Source organism: Chinchilla lanigera, unplaced genomic scaffold (assembly GCF_000276665.1).
Source record: "Chinchilla lanigera isolate Chin_1 unplaced genomic scaffold, ChiLan1.0 scaffold00066, whole genome shotgun sequence".
Taxonomy (NCBI): Eukaryota; Metazoa; Chordata; class Mammalia; order Rodentia; family Chinchillidae; genus Chinchilla; species Chinchilla lanigera.
The window spans coordinates 4,516,562-4,540,525 of NW_004955467.1; the positions used below are offsets into that span (position 1 = coordinate 4,516,562).

At 39.5% G+C, this 23,964-nt stretch overlaps 1 protein-coding gene across 1 annotated transcript in view; it reads right to left on the reverse strand.

Annotated features, from left to right (window-relative positions):
• Nucleotides 1-23,964, reverse strand: part of Arhgap44 (Rho GTPase activating protein 44) — a 162,140-nt gene that overhangs the window by 87,824 nt on the left and 50,352 nt on the right. Inside the window, exons 3-4 of the mRNA XM_005399741.1 lie at nt 6,012-6,051; nt 5,179-5,283 (exon numbers count right to left, since the gene is read on the reverse strand). Of these exons, the coding sequence (XP_005399798.1) occupies nt 5,179-5,283; nt 6,012-6,051 (145 nt within the window). The remainder of the gene's footprint in view (nt 1-5,178; nt 5,284-6,011; nt 6,052-23,964) is intronic.

The window sequence follows — 23,964 nt, forward strand, 5'->3', positions numbered from 1 at the left end:
GGAGGGATACGGCACAGCTTGTGATTTAGAACAGGTCAGCACAGCTAGAAAAGGATGACTGCCAGGGAGGAAGCCAGAGCTCAGCTCAGAGGTGCAGGTAGAAAACATCTCCAGGGTCTGAGGGTCAAGGTAGAGTTCAGATTTTTAGTCTACAATGGGAATCCTTTGGTGGGATGTCAGCAGGAATGGGAGATTGTCTGATTACCACTTTAAACACTCACTTGGGTTGTTGAAGAAGACAGAAAATAAAGGAGGAGGAGAGGGCTGGAGGGAATACACTGTATGCCAGCTGCTTGAATGAGGGTGGTACATTAAAGCAAAATGGGATTTCTCTAGAGGAAGAGCCAGCAGAAAGCTTGGCTATGAAGTGTGGAAAGGAAAGAATAAAAGACAATGTCCAAGGGGTTTGGGTGTGGCTCATTAGTAAAGTCCACCCCCCCACACACACCAAAGATATTTGTGATGCAGATGCAACTGGGTAGATCTTTGCTAGACCTTCCAGGTAGAGCCTGAAATGTTTCTGTTTCTCAGGTTCTTGATTCAAGGGCCACTGATCTTCTCAACTGGTATTTTCCCCCCAGGAAATCTCAACTGTATGGATTCATCAGTCACTCAAGCCAGAGTGCATGAACTTCCTTCTTTTTCCTTGTGCCCCAATATCCATTCAATGATCAGTGTGAATACTCTTCCCACAGTTTCTACCATGCATGGTGCTCTCTCTCACACTTGTCTCTTTTCCTACCGTGCCTGTCCAGATGGTTCCTGTGGTTATCTAACTGCCCTCACTTTTATCATGGCATCAACACCTTAATCTATCAGTCACAAAATCATGAACAAATCCGACCATGTGGCTCTCTAATAAAACCTTAGCTTAAGAGGTGAAAGCCTGAAATCTCAGCTACTCAAAGGCTGATGCTAAAGGATGAACCCAGCCTGGGCAACTTAATGAGACGTCTCAAAGTTTCAAGAAGGACTGGTGATACAGCTCAGTGTACAGCTGGGCTAGAAAGTGTGAGGCCCTGGGTTCAATGTGCAGTGCTGTGAAGCAAAACAACCAAACAGATAAAATCCCTTCGAACAAAAAAAAAAAAAACAAAACCAAAAATGTTGGCTTTTGCTTGCTCTCAGGGATGAAGTCCAGATTGTTGCCATGGTTTTTGAGCTGTGACGCAGTTCCCTGTGGTCCCACCTCATGCAGTTTTCCTTCTTACTCGCTATTGTCTTCATCGCTCTGGTCACCTGTATGTTTCTCAGGAGTGCTCTAGGAACTCGGCACACATTGGCCCTGCCTGGGAGCACCTACACCCTTCTTGATCCTACCATCTCCTACTTGTCCCCAGTGGACACATCTTCTTGGAACCTGCTACTGTTGAACTCCTTATGAGGTCCTTTTCTCAGCACTAAGCCGCATGATCTGAGTAATTAGTGCTGCAATGGCCGCTGCCCCTGGGCTCATTTCCAGGCCCAAGATCCTGTCAGATTTGTCTGGTACCTGGCATGTACACTGCCTTACAGGGCAGGTGCAATACCTAGCATTTGGGAATAAGGTGGAGAAACACCTTCACATCTAGCTGTTTATCTGTTGAATGTGACCTCTTTTTTAGATATGCAAGGACTTCAAAACACCAAACATCCTTATTACGTTGAGAGCCTTAAAAGCCTATAAGCCAACCAGCTTTATTCAAGATACAAAATGGAAGTGGAATTCATATCATTTTTATTCTCCATCTTTCATAGGGAATCTAGTCTAACTCAGCACCCATGGAAAATGAACTTTCTGGCCAAACTTTTAATCATATATAATAAAAGCTTAAGTGTTAGAAATTAGGACTAAAATGTTAAAGAGTTAATGAGCTTCTAAGAGAAATAACTGGACTAAATAATTAGGACTAAATGTTAAGGAGTTAATGAGCTTCTAAGAGAAATAACTGCCATGGCATCCAATAACACAGACGGACATCCGTAAAGCCTGTCCTGCTGCACGGACATCCATAAAGCCCCTCCTAGTCCTGAGGCTCTATGACAGTAGTAGGACCGGGAGGCTATGACCCTACCTGCTCACAGTGATTGGCACCATTCCTTCTGTGGGCAGCAATCCCTTGAACTTCTTGACACCTGGCGTGCCTGGATAGTGTTTGCCCTCCCTCTGCCCTTTTCCTGAACCCTTTCATTTATTTTCTTTTAGAATATTTTTAAAAATTCCTTTTCTGCTTTACCCATTCCATAAATCTCAATGCATTTCCCTAACTGACACACATTACTTCAGTATTTAGACAATTTGAAAGTGTCTGGTTTCCTATTAAATTTCTTAATGTGTTATTTTAGAAAAAAATGATTTTCAGATCATTTAGTCACTCATAAGCTGATAAAGAAACTGATAAGCCCAAGAAAATACTGACAGGATCTAGTACTTGGCATCTGTGCAGTAGATTCCCTGATCTACCTGTGCTTGGGCACTGAGATCCACTGCACAGTGCTTCCAGGTCAGGGAAACAGGTTCTCCCTGTGCAGGTCCACTGCTGCACATGTGGCTGCAGCCTTCAGGGCTGACAATGGCTGCGTGCCCTCCCTGCTACGAGAAGCTGGACAATGTGTGTTCCCACAGATGAATCATGGCCAGTCACAGCAAACTTATTTCTCTGACATATTTTCTTTTCTTGGTCTCTCTTGCAGTTAAACACACAAAATAAATTCTGAGAGAGAATTTTTTTCTGATAAAAAAGTATGCAAAGATAATTCATGTGCTAACTACCTGCTTACATGGCTATGTGAAGATATGATGTCTGGAGCTTCAGCAGCCACATTATGATTGTACATGGGAGCTCCAACATTACAGAGATGTGACCCAAAGCTGTAAATAAAGTTTGGGAACAGTTACTTCAGACATCTTGTTAAATGAGATGTAAAATGTCTTTTTGCTGAAGTCAGTAATCAAGACTTTCATTTCCTGTATTCAGATGCTCTGACCAGGTCTTAGGGCCTTGGGGTCATTGAAGGGACTGCCCCTCTAAGGGTTAGACAATTCCTACAGAAAGCAAACAATTCAGCCAGAGCACTTTTTTCCACAAACAAACCAACCAATTCAGAGCCTACACTCCAGCCATCTCCTTTACCAGCTCTTACACGCCAGGCCATTATCCATTTGTTCTCCTGGGGCCAGGTACTAGATAGCTATGGAGAGCCATCCTACCTTGAAGCCTGTTAAAGTTTCTCAGGCTACTCAATCCTGAACTTGCCTAACCTGCCTCACTTGCTCCTTCCTGCAGAAACTATAATAAAGGCTCTGGCTTACATCCCTGCCCTCTGTTCCCTGACCCACCCTGGTGCTTTCCTGTATGATCCCATGTGGCCTGTCCTATCCCCTCCTCTTACGAACTCTGAGGAACAAACTGTCTTTTCAACAGCAATCTCTTCTGATCTGTTGCTCTTGCCATACCTTAAATTTGCCAGCAAGTCGCTACAGTTTAGAACACTCAGGGAGCCAAACATGTCCTATCTGATAGAATTTGCAAGGGTCTCAATTCAATGAAAACTCCACACATCCAGGTAACTCTGTTTTATCCCAGAAAAAAAATGCTAGTACTGATACACTTATAAACATCAAAGACTGGTTTCAAGCCTCTGTTGATAACAGTCAGATGGGACTCTTGATAGCACAACATCCCATACTCAATATCAATTATTTTAAAAAGTGTGCTTCTTGGAGTAAAAGACAGAATGTGGGTCAGAGGCAGGCATGGCTCCAGGCCCTATCAGGAACAGCTCCTGGAGTTCCACATTCAATATGCACTTGATAGAAGGGCTTCACATCCAAAATAATTTTATAAACTCTTGTTTTAGATTACTCAGGTTCCCTTTGCTGAAATCCCTGACACAGAGAATTATTTCTATAGCTATTTTCCAGGTCTGTGAGTCTAATTTATACCATACACAAATGATTCTTGCTTGTAATATAGGTTAAGCATCCCTAGTTCTAAAATACGAAACCCAAGCACTCCCAATCTGAAACATTTTGAGCACCGCTACAATGCCACAAGTGGAAAATTCCACACCTGCCTTCATGTCACAGGCTGCAGCCAAAACACAGGTGCTCTAAAAATGCTGCATAAAATCAACTTCAGGTTATGTGTTTTAGCTGTATATGAAACACAAAAGAGTTTCGTGCTTAGACTTGGGTCCATTCCCTAGATCATTCATTATGTATATGCAAGTAATACTAAAAATGCGAAATCCAAAACACTGCTGGTTCCAAACATATTGGATAAGGGACACCCAATTAGTATTATTAAGAAAGAAGAAACCAGGGCTGGGAAGAGAAGAAGAAATGAGTGCCAGAGTAAGCAGAGCAGGTGCTCGCCCTTCAGCAGGAGACAGGAGAAAGCACTGGGGTGCGTGACCAGACATCCAACAGAGACAAGGTTAAATCAAGCTGGGGGTAGCAGCGAGACCACATGAAGAGGAAGTCAACACTAACTCCAGGTCAGGAAAATCTAATGAACAGTAAACTTGTAAGTTGTAAACTCAAGGAAGGAGAAAAGCTCTCTTAGGTTGCAAATCTCTGGTACTGAGAACAAGTAATGTCTCACAGTATCTGTTAATCTTCAGTAGACTTGGGGAGATAGTGGGTAAGAGGGAAGTAAGATTGCCAAGACTGCTTACACTAAGTATGAAATGGAAACACATTCCACAATGCCTGTTACTACTGATGTAGGTTATAAGCAAAGATATTAGAGCAGCCTTATTCAGCAGGCCCTCTTCAGTATATTGTTATAGTGAAGTCAATTTCACTTATAACCTCTAAAATTATGGCATTGTTTTTTCCATGAGATCTTAAAATACTTTTGGGCTGATGGAATCTATGAATGAGCCAGATGAGGCATGAAGACGCTCATCAAGGGTAAAGCTCCCCTAGAGGTGAGGTTTCAGGCATGATTTTGCTACCCTCCTGGGAGCCTCACTCTGGAGAAGTCAAGGACAAGGACCTAGCCACCTTGCCTGGAGAGGGTACTGATTCAGGCAAGAACAGTGGAAGGGCTGTCGCTCTGCAGAAGCAAGCAGCTCGGCATACGCACAGTAAGAGGCCACATGAACAGCCACAGCAAACAATGCCCGAGGAACAGGGCTTTTGCCGCCGGGAGGCAAGCTGGAGCTGCCCAGGGTCCCGTCAAGGGCACTTACGGAGCGCTTGTCAGCCTCTGCCCCTTGCTGGCCCTGTAGACACGCGGTGAGCTTCTTATGTGTGCTGTGAGACACTTGCTTTACCAGCTCCAGGCGCTTTTCCACCTGCAGACAGAATAGGGGGTTCCATGGGGGAAGGGCAAGTCAGGAGAGGTGAAGTTATCAATCTGAACAATCATGACACCTGTTTCTAGAGATAAGGACTTTGGGGAAGGTATCATCCAATGCTGGAGAGCTGGAGGGGGAACAACAGCAGACACTGGAGCTTGCTTGCTAATCATATAATGAAGACTTTTAACATTCTCCTCAAGAATCTTAGCTACATTGCATAGCCACCCTCAGTATCTGTGGGGGCTCAGTTGCCAAGACCCCCTGGGATAACAAAATCCACAGATGCTCAAATCCTTATATAAAAAGGCATAGTGAATCCCTAGATATTTCTAATAATAGTAAATCACTAGATTATTTGTAATGTTTAATACAATGTAAATGTTATATAAATGCTTGCTATACTCCATTATTTAAAAATTAATGACTATCATAGAAGTCTGTATATGTTTAGTACCAGTACAATTTTTTTCTCAATGTTTTTGATCCACAGTTGTTTGAACCCACAGATGTGCACGTGCATATATGGGATGGCCAACTGTATCCAAAATGCCAAGCACTGTTGTGAAACACAAAAAGTTGTAGCTCCAAAGAGCCTGTACCCAGAGGGCCAGAAGCAGCTGATACATCTAAACAGACATCTCACACACACAAAATGGAGAGCAGCTTTATTTCAGAAGGCAAAGCATCTTTGGTGACATGAACCCAGTCAATGACAGCCTTACCTGAAGAAGGTCTTCGCTCAGAACTTCAGTCTTTTCTGCCCTACAGAGAAAATTGAGAAACAGGTCAGTAACAAAAAAATAAAAATAAAATATATTAAAAACAGTCTCATAGTTATTCCGCACTTTCTTCTCTTAGCAAACGTTAGAAAAACATTAGTAGCAAAAGCTCCTCACAAGAGAATGTAGAGACAATTCTGGAAATTAGAGGGATCTTTAAATGAGTAACACACCTGTGAAAGAGGCAAATAAGATACTTTTGAATTTCCTCCTATAGACAAACAGCTGGATTAAACACAATAAAACATACACTTCTTTTGTTCCCAGACATGTACTTTTTTTAAAGTCACAGAATTAATTAAGCTTCTATATCTATGTCCCTTGGCCTCCATCAAGCAAGGAAGTAAGCAAGCAAGCAAAAGCAGCAGAAATCTGAGGAGGAATCAATAAAAGACAAACACAGGGACAGTGAGTGAGTCCTGGGAAGTAACACCAAGGTCTGGCAATCAAGTGTTAGGACATTATCCTCAAATGACATGACTACTCACATAGAAATGCCAAGAAATGTACCCAAAAAAACCTAGAACTAATATAAGTTCAGCAAGATTGTATGACTGAAGATAAACATACAAAAATAAAATATTTCTCCATATGTGTAATGAACACTGAAATTGTTAAAAAATATCAGAGGCAATAGCTTAAAGAATACAGTTCTTAGATGTCAGCGTACCAAAACATACAAGGAGGGAGGGGGAAGCGGGGGAGGAGGAATTAAGTGAGTTATGTACATGTACCAAGTCCCCACAATGAATGTAATCATTGGTTACTGCCAATAGGTACTAATAAAAGTTTTTTAAAAATCTAAATAGACCCCTTTCTCCCTCTCCCTCTCTCTCTCTCTCACACAGACACACACACATACACACACACACACACACACACACACACACACACACACACACAAACACACACACAGAGAACTTGCAGGCTCAAAACTGCAAAGAGTTTATGAAGGAAATCACTTAAGAGCTAAGTAAGTAGAGAGACATATGTCTGTAAACCAAAAAATGCAATGTATCAAGAGTGATCAAAATATAAGGTAAATGTTTAAATTAAAAAACTTTATTATAGCAAAAGACATTGCTACCAGTCACCCTCAAAATTCTCCCAGTAGCTTGAAACAGACTTATTCCATGTTTCTTGCCAATTTCTAAGGCAATTCTGGAAATTCTCTTTTGTGTCTGTACAGAAATAAAATATACAATGAATGTTGCTGCCACTTGCCTTCCAAAGAAAAGGCAGATGCATAAAACATTAGTGTGTCCACTTTCATCTCATTACCAGGATCTGGCACTACAAAACTCCTGGCTCTTGCCCAAAGTCAAAACCAAAATCAAAGTAACTATTAAAAGTAAACATTTTGAACTGATTTCAGACCTCATGACATCGTGGCAGCCACAACCCAACTAAAGACACTCACCAAAGAGGACTTTCTAGAACTGCTTCAGAAAAGTGGCAAGAATGCTGGGACAAGGGTGTTTGAAGCACAGGGGAGTGTTCCGAGGGGTACTAATGGCAGTGTGCTGTTTACTGTAATACATCTTCAAAAATTTAAACATACATCATACTTTCCGATCATACCCTCACAGCAAAGGTGCCAAGTCTCCCTAGACTGACCATAAATTGTCATCCCAGTCAAAGTTTCAATAGGATTTGCTGGGGCTGGGGATTTAGCTCAGCGGCACAGTGTCTGCCTGGCAAGCGCAAGGTTGTGAGTTCAATTCCCAGTACCAAAGAAAAACAAAACAAAACAAAAAAAAAAACGAAAAAAAAAGATTTGCTGTACATACGGGCTCTGAAATTGATTTTAAAGTAAAAAGGAAGCAGAATAATTGAAACTATTTCTAGAAAGAAAACTAAAGTTGTAGGAATCACATGATCCAATTTTAAGATTCACTATAAAATTAAATAAGGGAGCATGGTATAGGAAAAAGGCAAAAACCTACATTAATGGCATAGAATACAGAGTCCAGAAATATACCAGACAAATATGACCAACTAATCTTAACACAGGCACAAAAGCAATTCAATAACACAGAAGAATCTTTCCAACACATTGGGACAGAATACATTGATACACAAAAATAGGAAACCTGGCCCATTCTCTACATCATATATCATAATTAATGCATAAATAAGTCATAGACTTCAATAAAAGACAAATTTTTTGGAAGCGGGGTCCAGTACTAGGGTTTGAACCCAGGAATGCTCTGCCACTAAGCTGTGCAGAAGGACATTCTTAGGTACTATTTTGGTGTATTGCCTGAGGCGTGACCAAGCCATGACTGTTGGGTTCTGAAAGAAGTCTAGCATAAGCAATGTAAGCCCCTGATCACTACTAGATGCTTTGCTGAGATATGGGTGAAGGTAGATAACATGATGGCTTACTGGTCAGGTCACATTCCTATGATAACTGAGTTGTAATGTCCTTGCTAAAACAGTTGTTATTCTCTGATTCCTCTGCTGCCTCCTTGGTGGGTTCCTAATAAAAGGTTACTGAAGATGGCAATCAGGAGTCAGTCAGTCCTAGAGGCTGCTAGCACCTGATCACAGGATTTTGGCTCTCTTGGTTTGATTTTTTCTTACTTTTCTTATACGTCTGCGGGCAACTAGTTTGGGGGATCTGTTCACCCTGGACAGAGTTGGATGAAAAGTCCGACACTAAGCCACATGTCCAGATGTTTTCATTTTTACACAGGGTCTTGCTAAATTGTTCAGGCTGGCCCCAAATTTGTGATCCTCCTGCCTCAGCCTCGACAGTAGCTAGATTAAAGGTACGTGTAACCATGTCTGGCTAAGTTACAAAATTTTTCAAGAAAACATAGGAGAAAATATCTGTGATACTGATTGAAATCATATGTTCACAGATACTGGTACAACAACAAAAACATGACTCATAAAAGAAAAAAATAATAATTAGATTTCTTCAAAATGAAAAACTTTTGCTCTTTGAAACACACTATTAAAGATGAAAAGATAACCACTCAAAACAGAAAATACAGGTGCATCATATATATGAAAGAATTGTATGTAAGTTATATTAAGAATTCTCACATTCAATAAGAAAAAAATTATGTTAAAATGGGAAAAAATATGAGCAGAAATTTGACAGGAAAACATACTCATGCCAAATAACAAAAGAAAAGATGATCAACATTATTGTCTATTAGTAAGGTGTGAACTGATACCAAAATAAGATACAGGTATTAGAATGGCAACATACATACACACACACACACATACACACACACACACACACACACACACACACAAACACACCCTACAGACCTCAAGTTCTAGAGAAGACATAATCCCTAGGACTCTCACAAATTGTTGAGGTTGAATACTAAAAAATGGCACAGTCACTGTGGGAAGCAGTCTGACCATTTCTCATAAACTTGTACTTATGCTTGTCACAGGACCTAGCAATGCTACTTGACAGACATGAAATTTTATGTTTAAAAAATCACACACACACACACACACACACACACAAACACACTCACTCTCATGGAGAATGTTGATAGAGCTTTATTTGTAATACTGAAAGTCTGGAAACAAATCAAATGTCTTCCCACAGGTGAAGAGGTAAACAAACCAGAACATATATACAATGAAAGAGTCTCCAGCAATATACAGGAATGCAATACTGACACATGCTATGACATGAATCAGTGTCAAAACCATTACACTCCACGTCAAAAAAGTCCATCTCAGAAAGTTACATACATACTTATTCCATTCACACTCCACTATTAGAAAGCTAAACTACAGGAATGGAAACAAGAGCTATGGGTGACGTGGACTGGGGGCACAAGAGAATTTCTGAGGTCATGGAACTGCTCTGCATTTGGTTTGTGGTTGTAATTACACAAACCTATGCATGTGTTGAGACTCACAGAAATTCATCCAAATGGTTAATTTTATTTTATATAAATTTTTAAAGTGGAAAAAAAAGAAGTCTTTTTAAGAAATGAAGTACTAGTCAACAATACTATGTAAGTCCAGGAGGAAAAATTATTGAAATAGTCTAAGCTCCTAGTAGTGTTCTTTAGAAAAGGTAAAATAACAGCTTAGATTTTGTTAAGCTAAGACATGATAAACATTTCAAGGATATTGCTGAATAGGCAGAAACAGAGTATATATCTTCCAGACTAACAGAGGCAAAATAATGAAGACTCAATGATGGGAACCAAAGGGGGAAAAGGGGTGGTGGGCAAACCAATAGAAAATAATAATTTAAAAAGCACAAAGTAAAATAGTAGACACAAGTTCTAATATATGGAAAAATGTAATGGACTGAATACAACAGTTAAAAACTAAAGATGTTCAGTGTGTACATAAGAAATATAGCTTGATGCCAATCAGAAAAGTTGTACATTAGACATAAATAAAGTTTGAAGAGAAAAAGAAATCAACACTGACAATAGACTTTGAGAGGAAATAGCAAGTTTCTATTTTTGTTCGGTAGAGCTGGGCACAGAACCCAGAGCCTCACAAATGCTAGGCAAGTGGTCTACTACTGAGCTACACCCTCAACACCTCAAGCTATTTTTAATTAATATAACAGATTTTGACAGGAGAGAGAATTGCAATGTAATGATAAAGAAAGTTTAACTCATTGAGAAATTATGAGAATTCTGAACTCAAGTATAAGATAAGAATCACAGGATATATAAATAAAAACAGAAAAGGTAGGGAAGCCTTGAAAATTATACCATAACAGAAGATATCATAATTCTTCTTTCCATTAATGTGAGGTAGTGAAGCCATAGAAGATTTGAAGACTCTGAAATAACAGAATCTACATGATAGAGATAGAAAGAATTCTGAATCTATTCATAGAGAGGGTAAAATATTCTCTTGTGCACAAAAACTCATTTCCAAAAACCAATCATTTTACCAGCTGTCTTAGTTACTTTTCTTGTTGCTGAGACAAAGTACCTGACACCTACAAGTTAAAGGAGGAAAGGTTTATTCTGGTTTACAGTTTTTACAGGTTTCAGACCATAGTCGGCTGGATCCAAGGGCAGCACTGGCACAGGGGCATCACAGAGGAGAAACATTCCATGGCATGGCAGGCAGGAAAGTAGCAAACAGCCAAAGCAACAAGCATCAGGCTATAGTCCATACAGGCTATGAGCCTATTGAGTGGGGCCACCCATGGCCAGGGTGGGTCTTCCATTATCCACACCCTTCATCCTAGCATCACACCCTTAATCCCAGTATCACACCACAATCCAGTCCAGCCACTTTCAAAATTCAGAGCCAACACTGCATGAGGTTTTGAGGGGTCATCTAGATACAGCCATAACACTAGCCTCTAAAGCACTTCTCAACAAACAGAAAAGGATGAATGACATGCACAGGTAATGTTCCCTAAACCCAACACAATATATATTGAAATAGGTAACAAGTTAAAATGTTAAGATACAATAATTTGGAAATGTATACATTCGTAATTCAAAAGTCAAAAAGAATTCTTGTTGGAAATTTTAAATGTTTAGAATTGAGGTACAATAAAAACCATATCCTGGTACCCCCCACCTCCCATTGCCATTACAGGACACATCTGACTCCCTGGTAACCAGGTGAGCTCTGGGAACTGCTGGGAGAGGGTAGACTCGGCACCCCGCCTCCTGCTGCTGTCAGTCACCCAGCACATCTGACCCCCAGCAAACCCAGGGGTGAGCTGCCTGGGAGGGGCCTGTCTAAGTGCTCTGCTTCTCACCATCATCGCTGAATGACTCTGACCCCCCCAGGAAAAACAAGGACCTTCGGTGAGTTGCCTGGGAGGGGTGAGGCTCAGCACTCTACCTCCCGCATTAAAAATGACAAAACAAAAGAGCAAAATACAATCTCAGAACTCCTCCCCACCCAGAACAATTCCAGGAGATATCGACATAGAAGAATTTGGAGAACTTGGAAGTCATACACCTGAAATTTCTGAAATGATAGCAACTGAAGTAAAGAAACAATTCCACCAGGCCATAGAAGAAATCAGATCAGGAATAATCTCTCAGATAAAAAAGGAAATGAGAAAAATAATGAAAGAATTGCTCAGCACATCTAAAGAAGACATAGATAAAAAAAATAGGTGAGCATAGAAAAATGAAGAGAACCTTGAATGAACAATATAGAGAAGAATTAGCATGCATGAAACAGATTCAAAGAGATATCCAAGAAATTAAAAATTCCATCAAAAGCTGGCAAAACCACTTGAATGCAGCTAAAGAGAGACTTTCAGAACTTGCAGACTGCATTGCAGCTAACAATCATGAAAGGAAAGATGCCTTAAAAATAACAAGGAACCAGGAAATAACAATTCAACAGCTGCAACATGAGGCAAAGAAACACAATGTAAGACTAATAAGTGTCAACAAAATAGGAGGAGTCAACACAAATGACATAAAAAGACTATTTGCAGAAGTAACAGCAGAAAATTTCCAAAGCATGGAAAAAGAATCTGACATACAGTGAAGTGAGGCATACAGAACTCCAATTAGCCATAACCAAAGTAAATCTACACCCAAACATGTAACAATGAAGTTCTCAGAAGTCAGCAAAGAAACAGAACATTAAAAGCTATTAGATAAAAGAAACAGATCACCTATAAAGGAAAGCCCATCAGAATGATGGCAGACTTCTCAACACAAATCATCCAACTGAGAAGAAAAGTTTCAATAGATATTGTGAAAGGAAAAGAAACTGCTCAAAAGGAAAGAACAACTGGGATAAGAGAAAAGAAAAAAAGGAAGGTAAAATTATATATATGTATTATATATATATTATATACATACACACACACACATACAAGATACCAAAGAAAATTGTACTGCTAATTTCTATTCATTTATTGAAAGGATTTAATTGTTTGATCAATCTTACATGCCTATATCTGTTTATCTGAATAACCAATTTGAAGGTAACAATATGTAATACAACTATTGTTAATTTCCTATCACCTTGTTTGAAACTCTCTATTGTTTTTATTTTTTGTGTTGTTTTATTTATGACTTTGTGTTTGTTAATTGTTTTTTGTTCTTTTCTCTTTAAAATAAAAAAATTAAATGAAGAAAATCTTATCAAAGATGTCAGATAGTGATGCTTATATTAGAAGAGAGACTAAGGTACCTGAGGAGTATAAATATAAATGGAATAAACTTCCATAAAGTAGAAGAAAACAGTAAAATAGAAGTCAATATAAGTTAGTTTTTTGAAAGACTAACAAAATTGCAATTCTCTACAATATTTATTCAGGAAACAAAACAGAGAAAGAAAAATGCTATGAAACAAATAAACACAGAATATAAACTCAAGTAGCAGAGATTAGCAAGAAATAAAACTTAGGAACAATTTTACTTAAAAAGGTAGACAAAATGGTCCAATAGAACAATAAAACAACTCAAGAGGAAGAAAGATTGAAGAGCTTTATACATACTAAAGAAATTAAGACAGCAACTAAATATCTTTCCAAAAAGAAAACAGGACCAAGACATTTTCCAGGGAACTTTTCAAGAAATAATTTTTCAAGAAATATTCATTTCTAAACTTACACTTTTAAAAGAGAAATAGCAAAAAAAGTAAAAATCTGCAACTCTTTAGAAGACAAGTATCACTTAATATCAAAACCAGAAAAGGGCAGTAGAAAACAAATTAAAGGTCAGTCTGTCTTACTTTTCTCACTGCTGAGACAAAATACCTGATACCTATAGTTAATGACAGGTTTATTTAGCTCGCAGGTTGTAGCTAAGTAAGGTTTGTAGAGGTTTCAGTTCATAATCAGCTGGCTCCAAGGCAGGGTGACATCATAGAGGAGAAACAGTTCATGGCAGGCCATGCAAAGCAACAAGGGACAACCACAGCTCTTTCTATCCTTGTATCTTATCTAGGTTACTTAGGGTGGGTGGCACTCACACCCTTACTCCCAGTGCCCTTGATCTTAGCATTGCATCATGAATCAATCCCAGCATTACACACTTTCGATCCAGCCATCTCTGAAAAAGCCCTACCTATGATTGCATGAGGCTTTGTGAGGACATCTAGCCACAAGCCATAACACAGTCTTACATATTAAAAATGATACATCATTTCTCAGCAAAATTAATGCATTATGAACAAGTTAGATTAATTGCAGTAAGAGTCATTTAAGTTTAGAAATTTGCAAGTGTAATTCATTATTTTGCCAAACAAAATAACAAAGACTCTCAAAAATACAGATTATGTAATAAAATTTGAAACCTCTATGTCAAATATAAAAAATAAAACTCAACCTGATTTTTAAAATTCTTTTTTTTTTTGGTTTTTCTCTGGTACCAGGAACCGAACTCACGACCTTGCGCTTGCCAGGCAGGCGCTTTTGCCGCTGAGCTAAATCCCCAGCCTCTCAACCTGATTTTTAAAAAACGCCTATAGATTTTATTTTTACTAGAAGCATTGTAAAACATTCTTTATAATCAAGAGTAAGATAAGGATTTCTACTTTCTTTCCAGCTCAGTCAGAAACTGAAATAGAAAATAATAAAGATGAAAAAGAAAATGCTAAACTTAACAAAGTAAATCCAAAGTAATCTACAAGAATTATAAGAAACTTTAGAAAGGTAGGTTGATATAAGATCAATATTATAACATGAGTATAATGATTAAATATCCAGAAAATATAATTTTAAAAATTATTTAACAGAGTAAAGAAATTTGAATAAATCTAATAAAAGATGAGGAATATGTTTATGTAGACAATCTTTGAAAATAATAAATATTAAGACAAATAAGAGATACACTGTATTTGTGATAAAAGAAATTATTTTGTAAAGTTGTTAGTTTTCGTCACATCAATGAGATTTTAATCAAATTTTCTTGTTTTGTTTTTAGCACAGGGAATTGAACATAGGGTTAGGTAAGTGCTCTACCATTCAGCTTTATCTCAGCCCTTTTAAGTTCTATTTTGAGCCACGTTTCTCCAGGTGGTCCAGGCTGGCCTAGAACTTCTGATCCTCCTGATTCAGCCTCTCTAGTAACTGGGATTATAGGTATGCACCAAGTTGCTCACTCCAATTAAATATCTTAGTAAGGATTTTTAAAAATAATTTAATAAGCTCAACCCAAAATTTATAAGCAAATGTAAGAGTTAAAATAACCAAAGATTCTCTTGGAGAAGAGTAATTAGGAAAGCTTTGCTATCAGATATTAAAGTTGTCAAATCACAGTAACTAAGAAAATACATCAGTGCCAGCATTGGTCAATGGAATACAAGCTAGTGCCAGGAATAGATCCACTCAGATATAGGAAAATGATAGCTGGTGGGGGTCTTAACCATCACTGGGAAACATGGGTAGGAAAAAGCAGTTATTTCATAAGTATTGGGCCAGCTGCTTATACATATGAAGAAAAAAAGAAATTGGGTTTCTCCTCAAGACCATGCATATAGGCCAGGCAGTAAAACATTTAGAAAAAGAGAATATTCTTTTTTTTAATTTTTTTTTTCTGGTACCGGGAATTGAACTCACAACCCTGCGCTTGCCAGGCAGGTGCTGTACCGCTGAGCTAAATCCCCAGCCCCACAGAAAAAGAGAATATTCTTTTGTTTCCAACTATGGAATAAAAATAAAGAAAATATTTTGAAGATAAAGAAATATAAATCTAAAAGATTAATAAACATAGTTGCATTAAAATTAGCTTCTATCATGATGGCTTTAAAAATAGTAAACACAAAACCAGACACTGGAAAAATATATGTAAAAAATATAACTCCCAAAAGATTAATATTGAGACTATATCAAGAATTCCTACCAGTAAATTAAAAGAAAACAAATCACTTCTTTAGAAAAATAGGCTAAAGACTAGCACTTTTTAAAAGAAGAAATTGTAATGGCTAACAAATATATAAAAACTTAGTTCAATTTTGCTAGTAATCAGGAATACACAAATTAAAACAATGAAGAGATACTACTTTCTACCTACCACTCAGACAAAAATGAAGAAGTCTGACAATTCTAAATGGTGAAGATCAAGGGGGTCTGGGACCTGTAAAAGAGTTCCTGTAAGTGAAGATTGTTAAAAGGACTGTAGAAAACAATGTGTCATTGTCCTGTTCCTTTGACACTGAATTTTTGTATTCAAATGAAATTACTCCTCTCATGGTATCTAGATGTCCCTACAAAGCCGCATGCAGTCATGAAGATACTTTTCAGAGGTAGCTGTATCTAGAGTGTGTGGTGCTGGGATGAAGGGTATGTGATTACTAAATCAGTCCACCAATTGGTTTGGAACAGCTCTCACTAAGATTAAAGGTATGAGTGTTACACCTGCTCTAAGGCAGCAGCCTGAATAAAACATAAGGCACAGAAAGAGGGCCAGTGTGCTCTTATCTGCCTGCTGCCCACGGACTATTTCTCCACTGCAGTGCCCCTCTGCCATGCTACCCTGCCTTGAAGCCAGTCCATGAACTGAGACCTCTATAAACTGAGCTAAATAAACCTTTCCTCCCTTAGGTTACGGGTGTTGAGTATTTTGCCTCAGCAATGAGAAAAGAAACTAAGACAACTTCTTAAAAGAACAATCCGTAATCTACGTTTGTGGAACTCTAACATTTCTACTATGCTCATTAAGTTGATTTTCACTATCACTAATGAGTTGGGATCTGCATTTGAAAAACAGCCATCAAAAAGAGAAAACAAGAAACTGGAATATATTCACATACTGACATATCATTTGGTAATAAAAATGATGAAATAAAATTACTCGAAACAATGTGGGTGAAATCTTAGAAGTATAATGCTGAGAAAGAAAAAAAAGCAAAAAAAAACCACTATAATAATTAATATATGACACTGTTTTCATAAAACTCAAAACTATTAAACAACATTATGAAAGTATAAATATATAGTAAAATGAAAAGAAAGCAAGAAAAGTACATAAATATATAAACCAAATTTTAAACACTGGTTTTCTGTGGGAAAAGACTGGATTTGGGAAAGACATACAGGTATCATCAACAGAAGTGGTATTATTTGGTTCTAGGTTTATGTAGTCAATGGCTTTTTAATACGTTTCAGAACATAAATATCAAAATATATGCAATTCATGCATCAAGTAAAATGTATACCAAAGCTAACAAAAACTAAGGACTAAGTATTTATGTATAAACTTAGCATAAATAATTTTCATAAAAATTATTCATGAAATAATATTCATGAAAAATAATATTCATGAAAAATAAACACACTGACTTGTCCACTGGGAGCTTCCCTGAGTGCAAGAAGGGGCCACAGGCCTGAAAGGAGAGCCACAGGCAGGGTGGCCGGACTGCCCCCACCTGTCCAGTGCACAGCGTGGGCTGCTCTGCTGAGAAGCAGAGTTATGGAGCCGGAAGGCTGGACCTGGGCCTTTCCTGGCCCTTGGTTCCCTCCCAGATACTAAGACGGCCTCCTCTGTGGCTGACCCATCCTCCCTTCACCTCAGATGTCCAACACAGGGTCCCTACAGCCCCTGCCTTCCACTACAAGGTTCCACCTCAATGCAGACGTCTCATATGTGAATTCTATGGCCAGCAACTTCAAAATCAGTATATATTTGACCTGAAAATTCCACATGTAAGGATCCATTTGAAACAATAAGATGTGTACATTTTCCCTTCAGTTCTGTTTCGGTTTTGAAAAGTTAGAAACAATTTCATGTTCAACAGCAGAGATTGCCGAGTCAACTGTGACATAAAAGCCACTGGAAATGTCAGTGGTTGGTTGACTGGGTCATGTCCCCGGTGTGTACATAAGGAGACAGAAGATCTTATGGCCTGGCACACTCCCTACCCAGTAGCAAAGAGACACAGGGAAGACAGGAAGGAGGAGCACTTCACTGGGAGACAACTGTTCCTGGGTGAGACAATTCTCTATCTTCTGTCATTCTTCATTCACATTCCAATCTTTATTCTATTTTAGAAAATATTTCTTTCCTTACAATCAATTCCTTTAAGAATAAAAACTGGATAATTTACTGAATTCATGAGTTAAAGGGATACATTTGATTTTATTTTTCAATCAGATTGTATTGGTACATTTTAGATACACATGATGATCATATTCACCATAGAGAATTTGCAACTGTACATGATATAACTTATTTTTTCCCATTCTCCTATCCTCCCTTCAACCCCTGCTCCCCTCCCCATTTACAAAAGCTTTATTTCCATGTTTTCTCATTTTTTTTTTTACTTTTCCCTTCTTTCCTTTCCTCCTCCCCCCATTTGAACATTTTCTTCCTGTTTCACAATACCTATTATACATTTTGGTCCTTACTTACCCTTTCAATTTCTCACACCAGAGAAACAATGCGGTATTTACACATGTGTGCCTGATTTATCTCACTTAATAGTATGGACTCAAGGTGCATCCACTTTCCTAGAAATGTCTTGAGCAAAAAGGATATTTTATTATTGACCTGTATATAATAAAATATCCATATTATTATAAAACTCTTCAAAATCACTGAATGAAGATATGAAAGATTTTCCATACCCCAAGCACCAGAGCTGCTCACCATTAATGGTTGGGCCCATGACCCAGGCTGTCTCCCTCTGCCTCTTTCAGCCTCTCTGTCTCTTGTTCTCACACAGATTCATGAGAAGGTATGTGTATATATAGAACTTCATCTTAGATATGTCATTTAAAAGTGAGATCCTTCATACAGACAGACATCCCCCACACATCCATGTATCATTTCCTTGGCTTCTGTCTTGGTTACTTTTCTTTCTTGGTTACTTTTCTTTCATTGCTGGGACAAAATACCCCACACCCAAAGTTAAGGAAGGAAAGGTTTATTTAGCTCTCAGTTTGTGGAGGTTTCAGTCCATAATCAGCTGGCTCCAAAGCAGGGTGGTACGGCAGAGGGGCAACAGTTCAAGGCAGCAGGAAACAGCAAAAGTAGCAAGAGCAAAAGGGGGGCCTCTTTTCCTCCCTCATACCGTAAGCAGATTACTCCCCACCCAGGGCAGGTGGAGCACTAACACCATCTCCTTGCAGCCTCTATGCACAGGATGAGGACATTTACAAAGTGAGGACCCTGGCCCCTGCTAGAGTTGACACAACATATCAACCATTACAGCTTCTTTCCTATGGGCTGAGATACATCCACCTTAGTAGCTGCACATCATTCCCTGGTACACGTGGCCCAGACTGACCTACCACTTGCTCTACATGGATGTTAGGGAAGGTTCAGTTGCTTCCTACTTCAACCAGGGATGTGAACGAGTTTTGAAAAAGAAATCTTGAAAAGCTGTGCTTCTCCATATGTGAGATGACCCTCTAATATTAGCCCTGGACACACAGAAGTCCAATAAGCTGTCGCACACATCTCTGAGAGAAGAACATCCATGGCTGTGTCTCCTAAGGGGCCGGCCACAAATAAGTGGGTCAATTTTAGGGCACCTGAAAGGTAGCTATTGTGGTTAGTCACATATCAACTACACATAAATAAAAATTATAAACAAAAGTATTGGAGCTGCACACCTATGAGAGCAACAAGCTCTCTCCTTTGATGGAAAAACATCTTGTACCAGAGGCAAATTCTGCTCAACTTTGTTCTTTTTTTTGGCGGGGGTGGGGGATGTATATATGGGGATTCAGCCCAAGGCCTTCACAATGAGCTACAACTCTAGCCCTTTTGAACCAGGATCTCACTGAGTCACTAAGTGGTCCAGGCTGAGCCTGAACCTTCAGTACTCATGCCTCAGCCTCCCAGAGGGCTGAGAATATAGGCATGTACCACTGCTATGGTTTGTGTCTGGATGTTCCCCCAAAGCCTCATGCAGTCATGGGTGGAGGATTCCAGAGTTTATGATTGATTTATGGCCCAATGTTGGGATTATATGTGTGAGTGCGACATTCGCCCTGGGGCAGGTAGTTTGCATACAATGTAAGGGTGGGAAAGAGGTTGCTTGCTGCCTCTCCTCCCTTTTTTACATTTGTTGCTTTGCTGTCTTCTGCTGCCATAAACTGTTGCCCTCTGCCATGTGCCACTCTGCCTTGGTGCCAGCTGAGTATGGACTGAAACCTCCACAAACTGTGAGCTAAATAAACCTTTCCTTCCTTAAATTTGGGCGTCAGGTATTTTGTGTCTGCAATGAGAGAAAAGTAACTAAGACAACCACCATGCTCGGCTTCAACTTTATTCCTAAAACTGTGGAGCCACAAATTTACTTGAACATCAAATGGAGTTAAGAAAATTCTAGAAAATGTTTCACTGACTGAGAGGCTCATCAGTGTTGAATTGGGAGAAGCAAAGGAGGCCACTTATTTGGCCAAACCAGGGCCTCATTTCATCTGCAACTCCCTCCTGCCTTATCCCAAACCCCTCTACCAGGGCATTAAAAGCTAGTGTAAGCTGATCTTCTCTCAAAAAAGGGCAGCAGGCCCACAAATGATCTTACTTTTAGCAAGGCTGGTATTTTCAGCTTCATCTTTGTAAATGAAAGACAGCATCATTCACCAAGACAATGAACACTTCCCACCATTTTCAAAGGATGAGTCACTCTCAGGGTGACAGGTACTGTGTAGGTGACACTAGGGTACAAATCATGATTTTTTTATTATTTAATTTTTTATTCAACACACTAAAGCAAAACAGAGCTATGCCAACCTGATCTAAGCAGCATGCACTGTTCTATTCATACGCTTCAGCACAATCAGCACCACCCACAAAGCTGTTGATTGTCACTCAAATTATACATCAGCTTCTTAGGTCACAGTGGCATTTCCCAAAATGTATTGCACAAAGGCACAGATTTTTAAGACACTATGGAGGAAAAGATTCTGTGGACAAATGAACTACAGAAACACAAAACTATTATACTCTCCACTCAGAGTCCCATTGAAACATTAAAAGTTCAGAGAAGTTCTGCAATAAAAATCATTCTAATTTTAGCTAATCTGTCATTTCCCAATCTATAAAAATACGAAAACATTTCCAGTGACACTCAATAACTACAGTATAGCTGAACACCAGGTACTGAAACACTGTAAGAAATGTGCAACTGTAGAAAATGATCACAACAGTGCACCTTCGCTTGGGACATCTTCCTGACATGAAATTTAGGAGTCAGGCCTCAGGACAAAAAGACATTTATTTGGCCCGAGAACCAATCACTGAGAAGCCACTCAGTGAAGCAAAGAAGATGCTTTTATAAAGGAGAGGAAGTCTTATTACAAACCGCTTCAAGTAAGTTAAATTATCAACTTTCAACAGTGATATTACCAAATCCTCTTAATTTTATATTAGTAATATTTTTAGCAGCTATGGGCCCCTTTGTACTTGTAGAGTCTCAAGCTAGGCCCCTCAGAGATCCACCCTGAAGTACCAAAGCCTTCCAGCCCACTTCCCATCCATCCTGCAAAGCCCCCTAGACGCCCTTCCTAAAGTACCTTCCAGCTGGCTCCCCTCTGCCTGAGACTTAAAGCAATCTGTGAGTGCTTCGGAAGCATTATTTTGAAACACACCCAGATTTGTTTTAGTTGGGTTTAGACAGTAAGACACAGACATGGAAGTGACTGTCACGAAGAAGCTGATACCTATGACCCTCTGGGTCAGAGGCACATCCACACCACACCACCCAGGCCCCAAAAGAAGCACTGGGCTGCATGGGGGGCAGTGGGGGTGAGCAGAAAGTGCTGGCAAGAGCCTTTATAGAGGACCTGTGGAAAGGAATGGGGAATGCTCGCTAAGGAAATGAGCAGGTTTAGGGCCCGCCACATGCCTGTAATCCCAACAGTCTGGGACTAAGCTGAGGCAGAAGGAATACAAGTTTGAGCCTAGCCTGCACAACTCAGCAACTAAGTAAGACTCTATCTCAAAATAAAATAAATACAAAAAATTTTAAAAGACCTGAGGGATGTAATGCAGTGCACAGGCTTTGGGTTGAATCTTCAGTATGGGGGTGGGGCAGATTGGGGATTGTGCAGCTCAGTCATTTTGGCAGGCCCTGAGCTCTAGAAATGGCCCCTAACTGTCCACTGCCTGTTCGTGGAAGAACACAGGGTAGAAGGATAGTGGCCTGAACTCTGGAAGCCCCAAGGGAGCTGGATCCTGGTAGGGACTAGATGGTTTGCAGGCACACTGCTTGGTATCTCTAGGAAGAACCCAGCAGTCTGGGCAGGACAGTCTCCCTCCAGAGCGGCCCCAGCTCCCGTACCAAGAAGACACAAAATAAGTAAAAAGTAGTTACTACAACCACATTCCTTACAAAAAGCTAGGTAGTGTTATTATACCAATCTTTTGGATAAGAAAGCAAAACTACTACTTTGGGTTATTATAATCATTTCGTGGGTACAAAATGCTAAAGAATGGTCCCTGGATCACCAACACAAGTATTGTCACTACCTGGGAATTTGTTAGAAATGCAAACTCTCAGGCCCCAGCTCAGAGCAATGGAATCAGAAACTGGGAAAATATCCACAATCTACTTTAATTTGCCCTCTGGTGACTCTGGTGCACGTTAAGAACCACTCACTGGAGTGCAAGATAAAATCCCAAATCCTTTCTCTTGCACTCATCTATTCTGAGTCAGCAAATCTATCTCTTCAAGGTCCTCTACATTTTGCTCACTTTTCTGCCTGTTCCATCTCCTGTTGCCCATTCTGCCCCTTTCTATCTCTGTGCTACCCAAAACACTCAGAGTTCCAAGCAAACCTAACATTCACTTACCTCCCAAACAAGGCTGAAATGGTTGATACATTGTATCAACTTGAGAAGTTTAGAAGGATAATTAAGTGACTCAGCAGGGGGCCAGGGTCCTCTCTGTAAATATCCTAAGCCTGTGCAAGGGGAGGGCAGGGACATGGTGTGAGTGCTATACCCACCCTAGGGCAGGTAGCCTGCATACACTAAAAGGGAGGAAAATAGCCTTGTTCTCTCCCTCCTTTTGCTCTTGTTGCTTTTGCTGTCCTTTGCCCTTCCTCCTCACCATGCCACTCTGTCTTGGAGCCAGCTGAGTATGGATTGAAACCTCCACAAATTGTAAGCTAAATAAACTTTTCCTTCCTTAATTTTGGAAGCTGGGAATTTTGTCTCAGCAATGGGAGAAAAGTAACCAACACGAAGTCCCACTAGGAAGGACATCACTTTCTACATCTAGCACAGAGCTGCGACATGGCAAGCTACTGCAAAACTTGTGAAAATGGAGTATAAACCATGATAAAATTGGGCAAAGTGCTTTCTCTATCCTGTCTGTCTCCTTTCGGCAGACTTTGTTATTAGCTCACTTAATTCCCACCTCCATCTCTTCTCTTTTGCTGCCTCCCATTACACAGGGTAGAAAGCCAATATTGTCCCAGTTCCCCTTGAAACTAGAAGTATCCATGTGACCCAGTCCTAGGCCAAGCAGAAGTATGCTATAAGGTCATGTGACAGCTTTGCTTTCCTGATAAAAATAATAGCACACAGATGCCAGGCTCTTTCTCTTCTTCCTATTTTGAATACAGACGTGGTGGGAGGAGTGTCTGAAGCCATTTGTAACTATGAAGGACTGGCAAAGAGAATTGTAGAGATGGTAGACCTGACATCATGAGCCATTGCTCCAGATCCAACAAACCCTTACACCTAAGCTTATTTTTAGAGAGAAAGAAAATCCTTGCAAAGCCATTCTAAGTGGTGTTTCTATTACTATAGCTTGATGCAATCTTAGCCTTATACACTGGCAGCAGGGAATCACATTTTAAGATTAATCTTATTCTGAATAAAAGTACAATTATTTGATGTTCCTGAAATTCCCATAGTTGCTCATCTTAAAATCACCAGAGCAACTAATTAATTATTAACTTTTCCCTAAAATTTTTCATATACACTAAATGTACAGAAATAAAACCTGAGGTGTGGTTTGGCAGTCAATGTGAAAGGTTTTGGTGGAGGGA